We start from the raw sequence: 20697 nt of genomic DNA on the forward strand, positions 1-20697 counted from the left end.
GCTTCATTGCATGAGGTTTGGAAAAGTGAGATTCCAGGGGAAAAAACAGCTGAAAGATAAGAAAATAGAAGCTGTGAAAAAGGTGAATTAAATGTTGATTATTTTTCCATTTATTTCCATGTTCTTATTACTTTAGAGGAAGCCTGCAGAGACCACCTTTCAGTCTATGCAGATTTTAAGGCCAAAAAGAAAATTTTTTTTCACCCTCAAATATTTATTGAGTACCTGTGTAATGCGAAGCGTGGAACACAAATTATAAGATGTTGGTTTAAATTGAAGCTGTTGTGACTTCATTTAGAATAATTGCTATTTGAGATTATGGAATCATATTCTTTAGAAATTTTTAAAAATTACCACCTGTACCTAAATTTCTCCCCCAAAATACTTTTTTTTTTTTCAAATTCAAATGTCATAGGCATTTACCTGCACCTGTTTTGGAATATATTTTGATACATAAAATTGAAGTGCTTCAGCTTGTCTTTAAGTCAGTAGTGGTTTATTAAACGGTTGTATCACATCTGGAAAACATTATTCAAAACATTTATTCAGCCTACTTCCTGTTCATATTTTAGAAGATGTAAAGCAATGAAATTTGCTCTAAATAAAGGGCATTTTTGGGCCACTATTTGGCATTTGGCCAGGTTACTTTTTACATCCAAGTTCAAGTGATACTTTGTTCTCAAAATAATTTTCAAGGTTTGGAAGTATAATGCAAAGTTTTAACAGGGATTCTTATCCCAAAGGATCTGATAAGCCTGATTTTTTTTTTTTTTTTACCTTTTATGCATGTTTGTGTGCATGTGTGTGTGTCATTTGTACCCTTTGTAAGTACTTTTACCATGTTTAAAAAAGGAATTTTTTAGTAAAAATTTAGCTCGATTACAGTAAAAAAATTAATAATTGACTCAATAGCTTTCTAAAAATAAAACCAAATCCTTGTAAAAATATGTATTCACATTACATCAATGACTGTTTCCAACTTTACTGCATGCCTTTTGGGGGTCACATGTATTCGTCACCGAATATTTGCAACTTAATGTTATTTAAATTAGTGACACTGATGGTAATAGTTATATGGTATTTTATTGCTTGTGCCTGTTGAATAAAGCTGATGTTTTGTCAGCTCTTAAAGGGAAAAAAAAATTTGTCTTGACATCCGCAAAGCTATGGGTACAGGGGTCGAGACTGCCGTAACAACCTGTACTTGCTTCCGACGGGAGAGACCGTCTACTTCATCGCGTCCGTAGTGGTGTTATACAATGTGGAGGAGCAACTGCAGAGGCATTACGCTGGCCACAACGATGACGTGAAGTGGTAAGTCCTGAAACAGGTCATTCCTGCTACTCGGAAGGCCAAGGTGGGAGGATCGCTTGAGGCCAGGAGTTCCAGACCATCCTGGGCAACAGTGAAACTCTGTCTCTAAAAAAAATAAAAATAAATGTGATTCCTGTTGCACAGGTGGAAAGAGCATTAGCAGAACACGGTCAGTATTGGGACATAACTAAGGAGAAGGAGGAGGGTCTGAAGAAATGTGGTCTTTGGGAGAGCTCTTCTGTGTGGTCTCCTTGTGGTCCGCTCATTGCTGCGCTCCGTGAGACACCTCTCATGTTTACTTTTCCAGCCTCACCAACACATGAGCTTCACGGACCGCATTGTCTCAACTAAGAGCACCACCTCTTTGGAGGCCTTCTTAACACATCATGTGTTAAAGGCTTCTAATTTGGGTCTTTATTTTTTGGTAAACATAAAAACGTGTTGCTCAGGTTTGCGGCTGAGTTGGCTCTTCCCATAATTCATTTATAGCTTTTGGTAGGCATTTTATGTATCTTGGTAGGATGGATGCATGAAGAGATGGATTTATATATTTGTCCTGGTTCCTTGGTCAGTGATAAAAATCCTGTTGGCGAAAGATGGTATTTTTCCTATTTACGTACTCAACGTGACTTTTTAATAAAGATTGTAGACTAATGTCGTGGTTCTGAGGTTGAAATGTTATTTTCCCAGCAGAGGATGCTTTTTCCTTAAGTTTGAAAATTCTTGAGCAGAAATAAGGGAATTAAGATTCAATGAATTAGGCACTAGTTGTTTCCTAACGTCGTAGTGCTCAGAGAATTTGTCATGAGTCTGTAAGAAGTTAGGCATTACATATTTCTTATATTTAAATCTTTGACTAGATTATATTTGAACAAGGGAAAAGTAAAACTTACCTGCGACATGTAGATGTTTTATAAATATCCTTTTGTTAGCCTAGCAGTTCATCCTGACCGGATCACGATAGCAACAGGACAAGTCGCAGGCACCTCGAAGGATGGAAAAGTGAGTTATACCTTTTCATTGTTTCATAATAAACTGGTAACACAAAGTAATTTTTAGAAAACATTGTGCTGCCGAGTAAGGCTGCTTAGATATAATTATGGTATCTGAAAACTTCTGAACCCCTCACTAGAATTTTTTATTGTAAATTAGAAGACTTATTGTGTGGCAGGCTGCAGTGGCTCACGCCTGTAATCCCAGCACTTTGGGAAGCCGAGGTGGGCGGATCACAAGGTCAGGAGATCGAGACCATCCTGGCTAACACGGTGAAACCCCGTCTCTACTAAAAATACAAAAAAATCAGCTGGGCGTGGTGGTGGGCGCCTGTAGACCCAGCTGCTCGGGAGGCTGAGGCAGGAGAATGGTGTGAGCCCGGGAGCGGAGGTTGCAGTGAGCTGAGATCACGCCACTACGCTCCAACCTGGGCAACAGAGCGAGACTCCGTCTCAAAAAAAATAAACAAACAAAAAATACAAAAATTAGCCAGGTGTGGTGGCACATGCCTGTAGTCCTAGCTACTCGGGAGGCTGAAGCAGGAGAAATACTTGAACCCAGGAGGTGGAGGTTGCAGTGAGCCAAGATCATGCCACTGCACTCCAGCCTGGGTGACAGAGAGAGACTAAGTCTCAAAAAAAAAAAAAAAAAAAAGACTTACTGTGACCTTAAAAATCCCTGGAGCTCATCTTAATTTCATCAGATTTTAAATAGCATTGTTCTGAACAAAGAATTCACTAATTCTTAAAATGTTTATTTATACGATAAGCATTAAAAATATGAAGGTAAACATTTAATGAAGTTAAAATTATAGTAAATAATAATTTGAATATACGACATTTTGCTAAATTTCAGCCACCCTCTGCCCTGTCCTCTGAATGTCCTTTAACAGTCGTGACTTTAACCCATGGAGTTTGTGTCTGTGTGCAAGTCACAAAAGCTACTAGGAGGTTTTTAGCACAAATTTTGCAAGCACTTCAGCAAGACTTTAATTTGCATTTTAAGGCGTTAGAGAGGGAGCTTGTAGCTTTTTTGATAGCTACTTTTATATAGCTTGTTATTGCATAATATTTTATCTGAAACTAATTTCTTTAAGTACATACATTTTATCAACATGTTTTCATCCTGAAAAAGTGAATACTACCATATTTCAGAAAATATTTTAGTAACATTGGATTTTAAATATTAATCTTATGCTATTTTCCGGGTTTTTTTGTTTTGTTTTGTTTTGTTTTGTTTTGTTTTGTTTTGAGACAAGGTCTCACTCTGTTGCCCAGGCTAGAATGCAGTGGCACAATCACGGGTCATTGCCACCTCTGCCCCCCAGGCTCAGGTGATCCTCCCACCTCAGCCTCCTGAGTAGCTGGGAGTACAGACGCACATCACCTCACCCGGTTAATTTTTGTATTTTTTGTGGAGATAGCGTTTCACCACATTGCCCAGGCTGGTCTCAAACTCCTGGGCTCAAGTGATCTACCCACCTCAACCTCCCAAAGTACTGGGATTACTGGCATGAACCACTGTGCCTGACCTCCATTAATATTTTATACTTGAAAAGAGTTAACAGAAATAATGGAAATCAGACCACTATTATGTAAATAAATTCACTTAAATTGAATGGGTCTTTCAATCTTTTTTTGTTTAATGTTAAATGGCTTAGAAAAATTCTTTGAAATTAATAGTAAGCCATTTGTTCCTCCCTCTAGTGGCTTAAAAGTATATTTCAGTTTCTGGTATTGAAATTGAATCGGTACTTTAGAACCAGAGAAAAATGTTATAACTATCTTTCAGTTTACCCATAGAGAAATCCAGAGAGGCCTAGTGAATGCCTGCAGACACCCAGCTACTTAGAGATTAGACTGAACTAGAACCTGGTTCACCTAATGCCTGCCTAGTGTTTCTACTAGGTCCAATGCCAGCCCCTTTTCTTATTGATAAATCTACTGGTTACTCTATGATGCTTCCTTCTATTAAGGAAGAGAAAAATTAACATAAATAACCTAGGAACACAGTTGAGAGGATTTTAAGCCAATTATAATAATTCTAAATCTTATTTGTACATAATTGATGCCTGTTTTGCCCAAGAATGTTAAGGTGTCTTTTTTTTTTTTTTTTTTTTGAGATAGAGTTTCACTCTTGTTGCCCAGGCTGGAGTGCAGTGGTGCAATCTTGGCTCACTGCAACATCCACCTCCCGGGTTCAAGCGAGTCTCCTGCCTCAGCCTCCCAAGTAGCTGGGATTACAAGCATGCATCACCACGCCTGGCTAATTTTTTGTATTTTGTAGAGACAGGGTTTCACTGTGTCGGTCAGGCTGGTCTTGAACTCCTGACCTCAGGTGATCCACCTGCCTCAGCCTCCCAAAGTGCTGGGATTACAGGTGTAAGCCACCACGCCTGGTCTGTTAAGCTCTTAATATTATTTCGTGGTGACCATCTTATGAACTTAGGCATGGTGACACCTTAGCAACGAAACAGACTTTAAAAGAATAACCCATATGTGAGATTCCATTTTACTTGTCATTTTTTCATTTCTAAAATTCAGACACATTTAGATGCACAAATTAAAGTGTCAGTTCCCATGGTACTATTGTCAAAAATTGGCCATTCAAATTTCAAAACTCGGTAAACCTCTCCTTACTGTTAAATTATCAACAAGGCCCTCCACCTCCTGAAGCCATTGGGAATGTTTTATTTACATAAAAAGGTAGACTCCTGAAATGCAGAAAAAGCTCTTTTGTTTTGACAAAGTCTGAGTTACTGTCCAAGCAATCTTGTAGCGTCACGGTAAAGACACATGTGTATCCCCCTCACAGTTGATGGCTCTGTGTTTTTTTTCTAAATAGCAATTGCCCCCACATGTGCGCATCTGGGATTCTGTGACATTGAATACTCTCCACGTCATTGGAATAGGTTTTTTTGACCGAGCAGTCACCTGTATTGCATTCTCAAAATCTGTAAGTACGTGCCATGTGGGTATTGCTGTCTTCTTCCACAGGAAGTAGAGAACCAACTCAGGGTTAAAGAGGGGGAGTTGACACACTCGATACCTGCCCCAGTGTATGTACAGATTTGGACTCCGAAACATTCCTGCTTCCGAGGACCTCTCAGTCAGAGGTCATATGCATGTCTCATCGGGGACACACTCTTCCAATCAGACATCTCCAGCCACATGGGTTTGGTGATGAAAACAGACCCCCAGAGACATCGTCCTCACTTTCCTTGAGGCTATTTGAATTTTGCATGCTTCTTTCGAGGGTGGCTCCAGTGTGTCTGTCTCTGCCATCCTGCTACTGGAAAGGGGTCCCAATCCAGACCCCAAGGGAGAGTTCTTGGATCTCTCATAAGAATTCAAGGCAAGTCCATAGAGTAAAGTGAAAGCAAGTTTATTAGGAAAGTAAAAGAATAAAAGAATGTCTACTCTATAGAGCAGTCCTGAGGGCTGCTGGTTGCCCATTTTTATGACTATTTCTTGATTATATGCTAAACAAGGGGTGGATTATTCATGCCTCCCCTTTTTAGACCATATAGGGTAACTTCCTGATGTTGCCGTGGCATTTGTAAACTGTCATGGCGCTGGTGGGAGTGTAGCAGTGAGGACAACCAGAGGTCATTCTTGTCGCCATCTTGGTTTTGGCGGGATTTAGCTGGCTTCTTTACTGCAAGTGGTTATATCAGCAAGGTTTTTATGACCTGTATCTTGTGCCAATCTCCATCTCATTCTGTGACCTAGAATGCCTGACCACCTGGGAATGCAGCCCAGTAGGTCTCAGCCTCATTTTACCTAGCCCCTATTCAAGTTGCTCTGGTTCAAACGCCTCTGACATTTCTCCCCTCCCTTTTATAAGAGAATCCTTAATCTTAAGGGTTAAGGGACAAAGATCCATCTTCTGTAACTTCTTCAGGCTGAATAGGGGTGATGATATTCCTGCCTAACTGTTAGGGTCTCTTGTATTTGGGGTAGAGAAGAGCTCAGTCAGAAAGCATCAGTTTGGCAAGGTGATATCTGGAAGATTAGTAAGTGTTCAACTTAAGAAAACATAGAGTAAGCTTATCCTGTATTCCTACACAAAGAGTACAACAGCAGTATATTCCACAACAGTAAAACAAAATAAACAAAATTATCCCAAGTAAACTAAGAAGGCTTTTTATTAACTGGGCAACTGTTGGAACCAAGCTGATATGGGGATCTCTAGCTGATTCCAGTGTCTCCAGAATTAGAATACTGATCCAGATATTTACATTACCCATCGCTTTTATTTATTCTGAGCAGCAGTCAGAGATCACTGGTTGGTTCACAGGAATAAGCAGGGTTAGTCTAAATTGCAGAAAAAATTTAAAAACAACTGTTGAAACTAGAATCTAATAACAAATGTACCATAGTTCTTGAAACATAATTTCTCTCTCCAGTCTCCCAGTTTTACTAAAGACAAACCATAATAAGACTGATTTGTTTGGAAACATAAGCCTTAGTCTTATATACTTGGCTTGATTATTGTATAAAGTACAGCAAGAATAATTATTTTTCACATAGGCTTTTTAAATTGCCTTTGATGGAACTCTGTTTCATAAGGAATGTCAGATAAGACCTTTTTTAAAGCAAGCCCAGCCATGGGTTTATATCCTCAAATACCTATGGGTTGGGTAAATTCCTCTCCTCTTGGGGGGTCCCAAGATAACTTGGGGCTCCTGGGCCTGTGAGAAAGTGACATTCTTTACTTACCACAGGTCAGGAACCCTTTACAGGGACTATGGAGACAAGGTACAAGGCCAGTTTCCCCCATGGGTCTTCTATGGACTCTACAATTCAAATTTGATTCCTTAAAGGAAAGCATGCCATTCCTGTCAAAAAAATAACCAGTTTCTCCAGTTGTGTCCTGTTACAAACAAAAACAAATTCTTTACAATTGTGCAATTAACTATATTGCCATAAATTAAGAATACTCACAAATAGTTTCTAAATTCTGGAGAAATCAGGTAGAGAGAAATAATATGCTTCAAATTTTGTTCATAGCAGTATACTTTACTTAATTGTTAAAAGCCCTAAATAGCTCAAAAGAAAAGTTTTCTTGACTTTGAAAAAAACAAAGGATCAGCAACGTTTTAAGCAAAGTCGAAAAAGATGACTTCAGTCTTCTATTAGTTTGGTTCATGCAGTTAACTCCTGTTCTGCTTGATATTCAGGAACATTTCAGCTCTCCATTAGAGTCCTGAAAGTTTTTTCCTCTATTCTAATGTTACAACTTCGAAAGTAATCAGAAACTTGCATTCAAGAGCACTTGTTAAAGGCCTATATCTGATTACAAGCCACCTTTTAAATAGGACCAAAACAAGACAAGAATTGTCTGTGGATGACAAAAAGTCTTAGGACAGCCACAGTTAAAGCCCCAATTGGCAAGGAAATTTGGTTACTCCTGGAGCACACAATAATTTAACATAACAAGTACAACTATTAATAACATACACTAAGTCATATCAGAATTATAGGAATTTCACCTAATTTTGGAACACATACCAATAACATATTTATACAAATACAGCCCAAAGAAAGCCAATTTCCTATTTGACAATGCTTCCTGTATGACTTTTATACCAAATAAGCCAAATTTCACCTTTATATTTGTGTACTATTGATGTTAAATATTCTTAATAAAACCTCATAGATAAATCTATTCTTTTTTTTTTTTTTTTTTTTTTTTGAGACAAAGTCTCACTCTGTCACCCAGACTGGAAGGCAGTGGCATGATTTCAGCTCACTGCAACCTCCACCTCCCAGGTTCAAGCAAGTCTCCCACCTCAGCCTCCCTAGGAGCTGGGATTACAGATGTACACCACCACGCCCAGCTGTTTGTTTGTATTTTTAGTAGAGACAGGTTTCACTATGTTGGCCATGCTGATCTTGAACTCCTGACCTCAAGTGATCCACCGGCCTCGGCCTCCCAAAGTGTTGGGGTTACAGGTGTGAGCCATCCTGCCTGGCCAGTCTATTCCATTTTAATCAGTATGACCATAAGGTAAGATTTTTATAAACCGTTTATTAATCCTTTACAATTTTTGTTAAAAAGCAGATCATTGCGCAGAGAAAAACCTGTTGTGCTTTTATTCCAATGTTTAATTTACAGAAAAATTGATTAATACCCCTTTAACTTTAGCCAGTATGTTCACACAGAATTTCTTTTACAAGATTAATTTTTCACAAACTTTTGACAACTTGCTTTAACTTTCAGCTTTATCCTGTCTAATTTAAAACAATAATTTAAGTTTTTACTCTAGGCAAAAATAATAATAATAATCCACCTTTCCATGCCTTCTTATAATCTATTATCAAAACACATTTCACTTTCTTTGTGCACCTTACATGTAAAACTGTTTTTATTTCCCCAAAATTACTTAAGTCATGTGAACTGAAGGCATTACACTTTTTACTTTTCTTACAAAATATTTGATTTAAGCTCTTATTATTATACCAGTTAATCAAAGCTCTTTCATATACAAACATCACACACATAATACATGTAAATACACAGACAGAAAAGGACTCATTCCCTAAGCCAGGAATTGAACCCTGATCCCAGGCTGCCATTGTGATGGCAGAGACCAAGATAAAGTACTGCCACATAGTTACAAGGTCAAGCTCCCAAGCACCTGAAACAAGATAAGAGAGAAACTTTATCCAGATTTTTTTCAGGAACCTGCCGCAAAATTTATAACTGACCAGTTTGCTGTGCTACCTTGAACAGTGGACTTACAGGGTCTTAGGCCCACATTTTATCCTATGGTACCCCTCTTTATGACAGAACGATATAGAAAGACAAATTTATAACAAAGTACGACAGATTCTCTGCAGCTTAAGATTACCCTCACAAATCCTGTGTTCCCTTTAATCAAAACTTTACAGGAGATAAACAGTGATTTTTACCATTCATTCAACCAATTTGCACAGAGAGAGGGAGGTAGAGCAAGGCCAGAAGTCTGACTGGTAAGAAATTCTTACTCTCTTGCTGGCGTGGCAGACTTCTGCGTTCCCTTTCCCTGAGGCGGCCCTAGTGATCCGGCTGGCTGCACCACAGCCCTGGGGGCCAAGCCAGATCATAAAGGAAAATTATCTTTTTCCATCCTGGCCAGAGCAAAATATGTGTGACGAAACATGGACATTAGCCATTCAGCTTAGCACCCAATATCAAACTGGCAAGGCTTAAACATGCCTCTGGTTGGCCCCATCATTGTTAATCCAGCCTCCAACCAGGAGTTTCAACTTATGGTCTCTGGGCGAGATGGTGGCCCTGAGTAATAGAAAACATAAGAAAGGGAAAGGAGAGAGAAAAAAGCATTGCCTGTGGCAGAGCGGGGAAGGCAGAGAGCTCAGGGAGGCCAGAGAAGGACCTGCCCACTGCAGCGACACTGAAAAGTTCAGGTGGCTGCTTGCTGATAACAAAGGGATCTTTTCCAGCATTCCCATCAGCTCTCAAATTTCCCCTTTAGGGGAGGAAAAAGCCCCCCATGTCCCATGATCTTGTACATGCCTAATTCTGTCACTCTTAGACATCAGCAAAGAGTGCAAGGCAGATTAATCCAAAGATAACAGCAGTTAATGTCCCATAGTGCCAAACCTGTTCTTAGCTGAAAGAGGCTTTACTGAGAGGGGCCTCTCACCCCCTAAATCTTAGGAAGGAATCTAACATTCCTAAGTTGGGCCTCGAACCCAAGGTCTGTCAGGCGTCCTTGCCTTTTATTAATAGGGGCATTTAACTCACTCTGTCTTAGAAGAGACTCCTAAGTTGGGCCTCTAACCGAATCCCGTCCTTTGCCCAGGTATATGCACCCCACTTACCCAAAATCAGCCATTCGGTGTGTAGAGATGATTTTTCTTTGCGTTGGGGGTCTCTTCAGTGTCATCCCTTTGGTGTTAACCAGAAAGTTGTTATCAGACCCCACCACTTACTAAAGTTAGCCTTTGGATCGGAGGTTTCCTCAGTATTGTCCCTTCCGTGGTCTCCAGAAAGATGTCACCGGACCCCACCACTTACCCAAAGTCAGCCTTTGGGTTGGGAGTTTCCTCAGTATCGTCACTTCATGGTCACCAGAAAGATGTGACCATAAAGGGGTCCCCATCCAGACCCCAAAAGAGGGTTCTTGGATCTCATGCAAGAAAGAATTCTAGGCGATTCCATAAAGTGAAAGCAAGTTTTTTAGGAATGTAAAGGAATAAAAGAGTGGCTACTCCGTAGACAGAGCAGCCCCAAGGGCTACTGGTTGCCCGTTTCGTGGTTATTTCTTGATGACGTACTAAACGAGGGATGGATTATTGATGCCTCCCCTTTTTAGAGCACATAGGGTAACTTCCTGACGTTGCCATGACATTTATAAACTGTCATGGTGCTGATGGAAGTGTAGCCGTGAGGACGACCAGAGGTCGCTCTTGTTGCCATCTTGGTTTTGGTGGGATTTAGCCGGCTTCTTTACTGCAAGCTGTTTTATCAGCAAGGTCTTTATAACCTGTGTCTTGTGCCAACCTCCTATCTCATTCTTTGACCTAGAATGCCTGACCACCTGGGAATGCAGCCCAGTAGGTCTCAGCCTTATTTTACCCAGCCCCCATTAAAGATAGACTTCCTCTGATTCAAACGCCTCTGACAAGCCCAACGTGGCTGGCAGGCAGCCTGGCCGCAAGCAGGGATTGGACAGGGCCTTGTTGGCTTCCAGGCTTCCTTAGGACATACTGGTTCAGCAGACCCACCCCACACTCTTTTAAACCACTTCAACCACTTCAGAAACCCGTATTCACATGCATGTGCACGTGCTCCCATGAAAAGATCCCCGTGTACTCAGGCTTCCAGAGCCAAGGCCTTGTGTAGCCCCGCAGCAGCCACGTTCACAGCTGCTAACAGCCCCTGTGCCATGCCTGCTGCGGACACTGTCTGCTCTAGGAGGTTCTCTTGTTTTCATGCAACCCAGTGGTGAAGAGACACCCCCCTGACCCCTCTCTTCCCCAACTCCTGTTTCTTCATTCCCCATCATTTACCTGCTCTTTCTGTATGGTCAAGAAAGCATGTCTTGGCTGGGCACAGTGGCTTGGCCAGGCACAGTGGCTCACACCTTCTAACCAACACTTCAGGAGTCTGAAGTAGTAGGATTGCTTGAGCCCAGGAATTTGTGACCAGCCTGGGCAACATAGGGAGATCCCATCTCTACAAATAATAATAATAATAATTATCTGGGAGTGCTGGTTCACACCACGGTCCCAGCTACATGGGAGGCTGGGGTAGGAGGATTGCTTGAGCCTGGGAGGTCAAGGGTGCAGAGAGCCATGATTGCACCACTGCACTCTGACCTGGGTGACAGAGCAAAACACTGTCTCCAGAAAAAGAAAGAGAGAGAGAGAGAGAAGAAAGAGAGAGAGAGAGAAAGAAAGAAGGAAGGAAGGAAGGAAGGAAGGAAGGAAGGAAGGAAGGAAGGAAGGAAGGAAGGAAGGAAGGAAGGAAGGAAGGAAGGAAGGAAGGAGGGAAGGAGGAAGGGAAGGAGGGAGGGAGGGAGGGAGGGAGGAAGGAGAGAGAGAGAAAGAAAGAAAGAAAGAGAGAGGGCCGGGCGCGGTGGCTCAAGACTGTAATCCCAGCACTTTGAGAGGCCGAGACGGGCGGATCATGAGGTCAGGAGATCGAGACCATCCTGGCTAACACGGTGAAACCCCGTCTCTACTAAAAATACAAAAAACTAGCCGGGCGAGGTGGCGGGCGCCTGTAGTCCCAGCTACTCCGGAGGCTGAGACAGGAGAATGGCGTAAACCCGGGAGGCGGAGCTTGCAGTGAGCTGAGATCCGGCCACTGCACTCCAGACCGGGCGACAGAGCGAGACTCCGTCTCAAACAAAAAAAAAAAAAAAAAAAAAAGAAAGAGAGAGAAAGAAAGGTCTCAAAAGCAGTGGATGAGTATTCTTTAACTACAATGTAGCAGACTCTTTATTAAAAATAAAATTTGATGTTTATTTTTAATCATGTTCAACCCACTTTATTCTCAGATATAGTCTTCCTGTGAATAACTTTCTTTTCAGAATGGAGGAACCAATCTCTGTGCTGTGGATGACTCCAATGACCATGTGCTCTCTGTATGGGACTGGCAGAAAGAAGAAAAACTGGCGGATGTGAAGGTCATGCTCCAAGCCTTTTTTGGGCTGCATTAATGTTTTCCCATTCCGAGCCGCCCTGGCATAGTGGTAGCCCCCTTTCAGCGGGCTCCAGGGCCCATTCCTGCCCCAGCCCTTGGGTATGACGCCTTCGCCTTAGAATCCTTTGTCCCCAATCCCTCTCCCATCATGAGACTTTGACCCCAGGTCCTGTTAGGGTTTTTCCTCTTTTCACCATGTCTGTAAGATTGTTCTCTTCCTCATTTCATAGCCACTACCCTTTTAATTCATCCAGTCATGTATTTGCTGGCTATTTCTTTCATTTGCTTGACACTCCCCGAGCGCCTGCCATGTGCTCGCATGGCGCGTGGAGGCCCGGAAACGTGCTCAGATGTAAAGGTGCACTCGCTGCCCAAGCCCCTGCAGCTGCGGGAAGGGCAGGTATGGGCAGGGGCCATCAGCACAGGGGTGCCTCCAAAGTGGAACAGACTCAGGAAAGACCAGCGGGAGCCCGGAGCTAAACCCCAAATCCTTCCCAACAGGATTCATCCTCAGAGGGGCCCCTTGGGACTTCTTTGACTGCCTCTAATCCATTTTGCACAATATGTCAAATTCCCTTGCCTTGACTTTCTGACCTTTTTCTATTTCTATTTTCTATTGGATCCCTATTTTTATAGAATTGAATTCAGATTTCTCATCTTTGCATCTATTAACCTTAGATAACCTTACTCACCTAACTTTCTCTCCTACATGTCTGGGAGGCAGACCTTATATTCTAACCAGGCCTCTTCCCTGACACCTGGATCATGCCCTAGCCCCACCTTCTGATATTCTAGGCAGGTGTTTAAGTTCTTCTTGCTATGTTGCTAGGTTAGAAGGCATCAGAGGTAGGTTATTATCCAGGCTCAAGAATGTGTAACTGCATTATTAAATAGAAGCACTGATCAGAGCCCAATCCAACAGGCCAAGGTGCAGGTCTTGGAAGTTAGGGTGTGGGCTGAGGGTGGTGGAGGTGACACGCGAAGAGCTAGATCTACTCCGTGGGACCCCAGGCCGGGTTCCTGTGCCATAGGCAGAGTTCCAGGAGTCAGATGCAGGAGAGACTCCCTGGGGAAACGGGCAGCCAGAGTCAACCAGGAACAATGGACCTTTGTAAAATCCATTCCAGGGCCCTCCCTGGAGATTACATTTACTAGATAGGGGGCGAAGCCTAGAGATCTGCATTTTACCATTTCTGGTGATTCCATTTGATCAGCCAGACTGGGAACCCATGACTAGCAGGTGAGAGCAAACGCTTGCAGGCAGGTGAGGGCAAACGCTTGCAGGCAGGTGAGGGCAAACGCTTGCAGTTCTGAAGTCCCTCTGGTCCTAACTCCCTCCTCAGCAAAGCATGCTGCATGCCTGCTCCATGCCTGGCCCTGGGAGAGGCCCTGGCATAGACAGAGGACTCCTGGGTGCTCCCTGTCCTCAAGGACTCATTGTCAAGTGGGGGAGACAGACAAGGAGGAGGCATTAAGGCCCGCACCAGCGTACGCTTGGTATTTATAGCAAGATGGATTCAATGGGGGAAATCATAGGCGTTGTGCTTGCCTTGAATTTCTTATTTATTTGTGGCTCAGATTTTACTTGTTTTCCTACATGTCTTACGTGTTTTAAGAGATGTGAGGCATCCGAGTCCCTGTTTTTCCTATAGTGCTCTAATGAAGCTGTGTTTGCTGTGGATTTCCACCCCACGGACACCAACATCATAGTTACCTGTGGAAAATCACATCTCTACTTTTGGACACTAGAAGGAAGCTCCCTTAATAAGAAGCAAGGATTATTCGAGGTAAAGTTAAATTATGATTTTTGTTTTATTTTTCTCTGGTATATGTGATTGGCTAGATGCATCTTTCTGGGGGCTGTGGTGCTCAACATGATCCCTTGGGATCCCTCACATAGTTGGGGAGCGCGTCACACCTGGTAGGTAACACTGGTAATGAAGTGAAGAAAAAGACAGGGCAAGCCTAGGTGGAAGGCAGGGAAAGGACCTGGACCCGGGGAGCACCAAGCCTCCCACAGTGGCACTGGCTGCTGAGAGTATCGGGTGATGAAGTCATCAGGAGGCAGGCAACCTGCCTTTGCAAAGGATGATAGAGACTTCCTGTGCCTTTTGTCTGGACGTTGTGGGGCTGTGAGAGCACCAGGGGACAGCACCTCTTCCCAGGGGTCCATCTGCCACCACCTCCCTGAAGCTTGTTTCAAGGACCCCTTTATTCTGGTGCTCGGGCCTTGCCCTTTAGGCTGATAGCATAGCCCCACCCTTCTCCCTGGCCAGTACCCTCCTCTACTTGCTGTCTGCAGCTTTATGATTCCCCAGCCACTTGGAGTTGCTAGAAATCACTTTGTCTTAGAGCAGTTAATTTCACAGCAGAAGTTATGTAACTGATGGACAGAAATGCAAGGTGTGCACGGTAGTTACAGAAGCTGACACTGTCCAGCTTGGGACCACTGCGAATCTAGATGTTATTAGTACAAATGAAAGGTTGTCTGGAATATATATATGTTGTATGGATTAAAAATATATATATATATGTAATTTTTTTGCCACATTCTACAGAAACAAGAAAAGCCAAAGTTTGTCCTCTGTGTGACTTTCTCTGAAAATGGTGACACCATTACTGGAGATTCAAGTGGCAACATCTTAGTATGGGGAAAAGGTAATAAGTGATTGTTCCCAAAAACCAATGGTTTTTGGTAATGTTGTAAGAGATCAAACATGAGTGCTTTAAGAACTGTCTATTAATACAATGTATAGGAGTAGGATTAAATTTCAAGTTACAGAGACACACACATACATGTGTGCATGTGTAACTTGAAACCATAGAACTAGAACAGAGAAAAAGCAGAGAATAGTAAGAGTTACTGACCTTATAGCATTCTGAAAGGCTCTTTAAGCCCAAGCTATTATCATGGAATTAAATAGCTTTATTAGGAAATCCACTGACAGATTATAATGATGAAATTAATGACTACTTATAGGTCTGTAAAATATTTAAGTAATTATCCTGATTTATATAGCATTTGGCAGACGTTTATTGAAAGCTAATTATGTGCTAACTGTGAAGACCCAACAACTGAGTCAGACCCAAATCTCCTGCTGTCCATGAGCAAACAGTTTGCTAAGGGAGATGCATCACTCAGAAAGCATGCGTCCAGTTATGTCCAGTGAGCATTTATGAGCACTTACCCCGTGACAGGAAAAAAGGGAAAATCCACCATCCCTTTTCTCAAGGATCTTTGAGTTGGGGCTGGAGGTGGAGACGGACTTGTAAATGCAATTTCAGAAGCATATGGTGACATTTCCAGTATCCCTGCCGCTCTTGGTGCTAGGTGTCTTATCCACTGTTCACTTAATCCTTAGAACAATCCTGCAGGGTAAGCAGCAGCCCCATTCCACCAAGGGGGATCTGAGGGTAGAGTAACTAAGCAATTTGTCCAGAGAAACAGCTCACTAGAGGGCTGGGATCTAAACTCAGAGCCCACATTCTCAGCCACAAGAATGCATAGTCAACAATGCCTATTTTCCTTCATTCTAAAGTAACCCATTTCGTACTTATCTGGTGCTCTGTGAACGTCTAGATATTGGATCCTTCATAGATTCATATTGCAATGATGTGCTCACGGACAATATTGCCTTTTAAAACCAAAGTGAGATGAGATTAGAACATAGGCAGAGGCAGCCTTTTGACAATGTGCTAATAATGGTTTTCTTGGTGTGTTTAGGTACAAATCGAATAAGCTATGCAGTTCAAGGGGCCCATGAGGGTGGCATTTTTGCACTTTGTATGTTAAGAGATGGCACACTGGTGTCGGGAGGTGGGAAAGACCGAAAGCTCATTTCTTGGAGCGGGAACTATCAAAAACTTCATAAAACAGAGGTAAGTCATCAAGGCTACTGCTAAAATTTGTTTGTTTGTTTGTTTGTTTGTTTGTTTGTTTGTTTTTTTTTTTTTTTTTTTGAGACGGAGTCTCGCTCTGTCACCCGGGCTGGAGTGCTGTAGCCGGATCTCAGCTCACTGCAAGCTCCGCCTCCCGGGTTCACGCCATTCTCCTGCCTCAGCCTCCCGAGTAGCTGGGACTACAGGCGCCGCTACCTCGCCCGGCTAGTTTTTTGTAGTTTTTAGTAGAGACGGGGTTTCACCGTGTTAGCCAGGATGGCCTCGATCTCCTGACCTCGTGATCCGCCCGTCTCGGCCTCCCAAAGTGCTGGGATTACAGGCTTGAGCCACCGCGCGCGGCTAAAATTTGTTTTTAACCTAAACTATTATCCTTTATTGATTTGAAATCTGTAGCTTACAGTTTTGAAAATTGTTTAGATGAAATCACATGATATGGGAGCAATGTATTTTATTAAAATCCTGGAGGCAGGTTAAATATAACTAATAAAATAGAATTAGGTTTACAAAGTTGAGGTTGTAACACATTTCATATTTAGAATATTTTTATTCTCAATTTTCCAAGGGACTGTTACCCACATTTTGCTTTATTATAAAAATCTGTCTTCTCTCTCTTTTTTTTTTTTTTTTTTTTTTTTTTTTGAGGGCAGGGTCTGGCTCTGTCACCCAGGCTGGAGTGCAGTGGTGTGATCACAGTTTACTGCAACCTCTGCCTCCTGGGCTCAAGCGATCCTCCACCTCAGCTTCCCAAGCAGCTGGAACTACAGACACACACCACCACACCTGGCTAATTTTTGTAGTTTTGTAGAGATGTTGCCCAGGCTGGTTTGGAACTCCTGAGCTCAAGCGATCCTCCCACCTCAGCCTCCCAAAGTGCTGGATTACAAGCGTGAGCTACCACTCCCAGCCTCCTTTAACTTTTAATTTCTAACATGTTATTTTGGAGACGTTATTGCATTGAATGAACTAGTATTTGTTGAGTATCTGCTTTGTACCACGGCACTCACCTAAGTGCCAGCGTGCTCCTTAGGGCTGTGACTCCTTTTGATACCCAGTGGACCTCCCCATTATCTACTTGGCAGCCCTGCATTCCAGTAGGCACCAGAGGCAAGATATTTAATTTTCCTTCTACCCACTCAGTTAATTTTCTCCCTCAGGTTCCAGGAAATTGTGAGCAGACACTGCAAAATTGGCCTCATTCTGAAGGGTGATGCTTTTCATCCCTAGCTTAGAATGGACAGATTGTAGGACTTTGAACCCAGATACACACAAAACACTTATATTTTACATCACAGAGCAATATGGCACCACCCTCTGGCAGTGTGAAAATTTAGTTCTGTTGATTATTTCCCTTAATAAAGGAAATTCTTCATCTGAGCTTTGGAAATCACTTCCCCTTGCATGGAGATTCTGTTGTGAGAACATTTTTATTAATAAGATTTGACCAGCATTTGGTTGACTATATTGTGAATTGCTAGAGTCATAGACATGCCCATGTCATATGCAACTGTAAAGAAAGCTCCAAAGCCCCATTTAATTTCATTAAAGCTATTCACTGTTTGTTAGTATCTGATTCCTCCTCATTAGCATGGGTCATCATCAACTTGACTCAAATCTGTGCTAACAAACCACACTGGAGAATGTGTGAGGGGAGGCTGCTTCTATCCTGGAACGGGAACGCCTAACAGCAACCTGCCAGGGTCAAGCTGCAGTGTTTGTTCTTTTTATAGTACAAGAACTTTGTTTCTTTATCATAGCAGATTGTTCTTAATGCGTGTGTTTTGCAATTCTTTCTGTTAACATTTAGATTATTCCATATGTTTATGTTGATCTTTAAACTGAACAGAGTGACATTGCCAAAGAATTTACCATTTTAAATTGTGTTATGGCAGTGTTACATTATTATTATTATTATTATTATTATTATTATTATTATTTTATTATTATTTTGAGACAGGATCTAGCTGTGTTACCCAGGCTGGAGTGCAATGGCGTGACCTTCAGCCTCCACCTCCCAGGCTCAAGTGATTCTCCCACTTCAGCCTCCTGAGTAGCTGGGACTACACGCACCACCATACCCAGCTAATTTGTTTTGTATTTTTTGTAGAAATGGAGTCTCGCTATATTGCCCAGGCTGGTCTGGAACTCCTGGGCTCAAGCATTCCCCTCACCTCGGCCTCCCAAAGTGGTGGGATTACAGATGTGAGCTACCACGCCTGGCCTACATTATTCTTTACTTTCTGAATTGTATCTACTGTTGCTATCAGAAATTATAAAAAGTAAAGACAAAACTTACCAGTAGCATTCCTTATTTTTAAATTTTGTTGAGGAAAATGCTTTTTCTTAACCTTGTTCTTGCTGATGCTTCTAAGATATATAAAGATATGTAAAATGTTTGTAGTTTAAAAGTAAGGCTTAGGGTTTTGATCTCTCACTCAACAGTTGGCTGTGGCATCTGTTTTTTTGAGATGGAGTTTCTCTCTTGTCGCCCCGGCTGGAGTGTAGTGGCGTCATCTCAGCTCACTGCAACCTCCACCTCCTAGGTTCAAGTGATTCTCCTGCCTCAGCCTCCCAAGGAGCTGGGATTACAGCCACCCACTGCCACGCCCAGCTAATTTTTGTATTTTTACTAGAGACAGGTTTCAGCATGTTGGCCAGGCTGGTCTCCAACTCCTGACCTCAGGTGATCCACCTGCCTCAGCCTCCCAACGTGCTGGATTACAGGCGTGAGCCACCATGCCTGGCCAGCTGTGGTGTCTATGTGAAACTCTCCGTATATATGTGTATACAACATATATATTTGAATGTACATTATATGTATATACATATGTGTATATAAAACTGTTATAGGGACTATCATTATGATAAATAAGTGTTTTGAATGACCGAGCTAACAACTGAATGCAGTTGTACATCTTTTCTTTTCATATGACTTTTCAATGCAGATTCCAGAACAGTTTGGTCCAATACGTACAGTGGCCGAGGGGAAAGGCGATGTGATCCTGATTGGCACAACTCGAAACTTTGTCCTGCAGGGCACTCTGTCAGGGGACTTCACACCCATTACTCAGGTACGATCCCACTCAGCAGGCCCAGCAAACACTCTTCATTTTGCATTATATCAGACTCTAATCAAGCATTACAAACAGTTGCTCATTACTGTGCTTTATACTACAATAACCGTCCTCCACCCCAGAATGTCAGTGGCTGCCAGAAGATGGGAGGAGAGAAACTGTAGAGAGCAATTATGAAGTCAGCCTGAAACCTCGGTTTATCACCGCTTCCGGCTCCTGAGGGTGGACTGCCGCATCTCAGAGAGCTTCTGTTTGTCTTGGTTCTTTACAGGGCCACACTGATGAGCTCTGGGGACTGGCCATCCATGCCTCAAAACCTCAGTTCTTGACCTGTGGGCATGACAAGCATGCCACTCTCTGGGACGCTGTGGGTCACCGTCCCGTCTGGGACAAAATAATAGAGGTAAACATGCACATTACATTTCCATTTTTCTTACAGAAATTCATCTGGAATATGTTTATTTTTTGCATGAAATCAACAGTGATATAAAGTTGTCCCAAAGCAAATGTTATATATCTATTTAGAGTTGCCTTAACATTGCAATTGCATTTAACAGTGTTACTTTTAACATTGCCTCAAGTGGCCTCAGCCATGTAATGTTGAAGTTTACTGTTGAAATTTTCTGACAGCAAATTGTTCTTTCCAAGTTCATTGTCAGATTTTCTGAGTACAGTCTCTCAGCCATCTTAAGAGCTAAAAAATCCTTGTTATGAGCCTGCATTCCATTTACAGTGTACCCTCTGAATGGGAATTTACAAACTGTACTAAACACACGATTGAATATATCTCTACATTTTGAGTTTGATGGTAAAGTGAACTTTCATTTGAAAGTCAGCTGGGCACGGTGGCTCACGCCTGTAATCCCAGCACTTTGGGAGGCCAAGGCAGGCGGATCACCTGAGGTTGGGAGCTCGAGACCAGCCTGACCAACATGAAGAAACCCCGTCTCTACTAAAAATACAAAATTAGCCGGGCGTGGTGCTGCATGCCTGTAGCCCCAGCTACTTGGGAGGCTGAGGCAGGAGAATCACTTGAACCTGGGAGGCGGAGGTTGCAGTGAGCTGAGATTGCACCATTGCACTCCAGTCTGGACAACAACAGCGAAACTCTGTCTCAAAAAAAAAAGGTCAACATCTCTGTGAATTTGATGAAAGAAACACTGATGACCTGTCAGAGTGTTGAAATGCCCTTTCCCCACATGTATTACTTGAGCACTGACTGTTTGCATGCCAAGCACTGTGCGTGTATTTTCCTTAATCC

The 20697-nt window shown here is 42.4% G+C and overlaps 1 protein-coding gene across 6 annotated transcripts in view; it reads left to right on the forward strand.

Moving 5' to 3' along the window:
* The window catches only part of EML1 (EMAP like 1), a 211863-nt gene that overhangs the window by 165175 nt on the left and 25991 nt on the right, over positions 1 to 20697 (forward strand). For all 6 annotated transcript variants that reach the window (XM_010353665.2, XM_010353666.2, XM_030931466.1 and 3 more), the window contains 9 exons: positions 1165 to 1314; positions 2247 to 2316; positions 5152 to 5262; positions 12353 to 12448; positions 14118 to 14252; positions 15024 to 15123; positions 16190 to 16344; positions 19308 to 19433; positions 19708 to 19839. In XM_010353665.2, coding sequence (XP_010351967.1) covers positions 1165 to 1314; positions 2247 to 2316; positions 5152 to 5262; positions 12353 to 12448; positions 14118 to 14252; positions 15024 to 15123; positions 16190 to 16344; positions 19308 to 19433; positions 19708 to 19839 — 1075 coding nt within the window. The remainder of the gene's footprint in view (positions 1 to 1164; positions 1315 to 2246; positions 2317 to 5151; positions 5263 to 12352; positions 12449 to 14117; positions 14253 to 15023; positions 15124 to 16189; positions 16345 to 19307; positions 19434 to 19707; positions 19840 to 20697) is intronic.

This window comes from Rhinopithecus roxellana, chromosome 5 (assembly GCF_007565055.1).
Source record: "Rhinopithecus roxellana isolate Shanxi Qingling chromosome 5, ASM756505v1, whole genome shotgun sequence".
NCBI classification, from domain to species: domain Eukaryota; kingdom Metazoa; phylum Chordata; class Mammalia; order Primates; family Cercopithecidae; genus Rhinopithecus; species Rhinopithecus roxellana.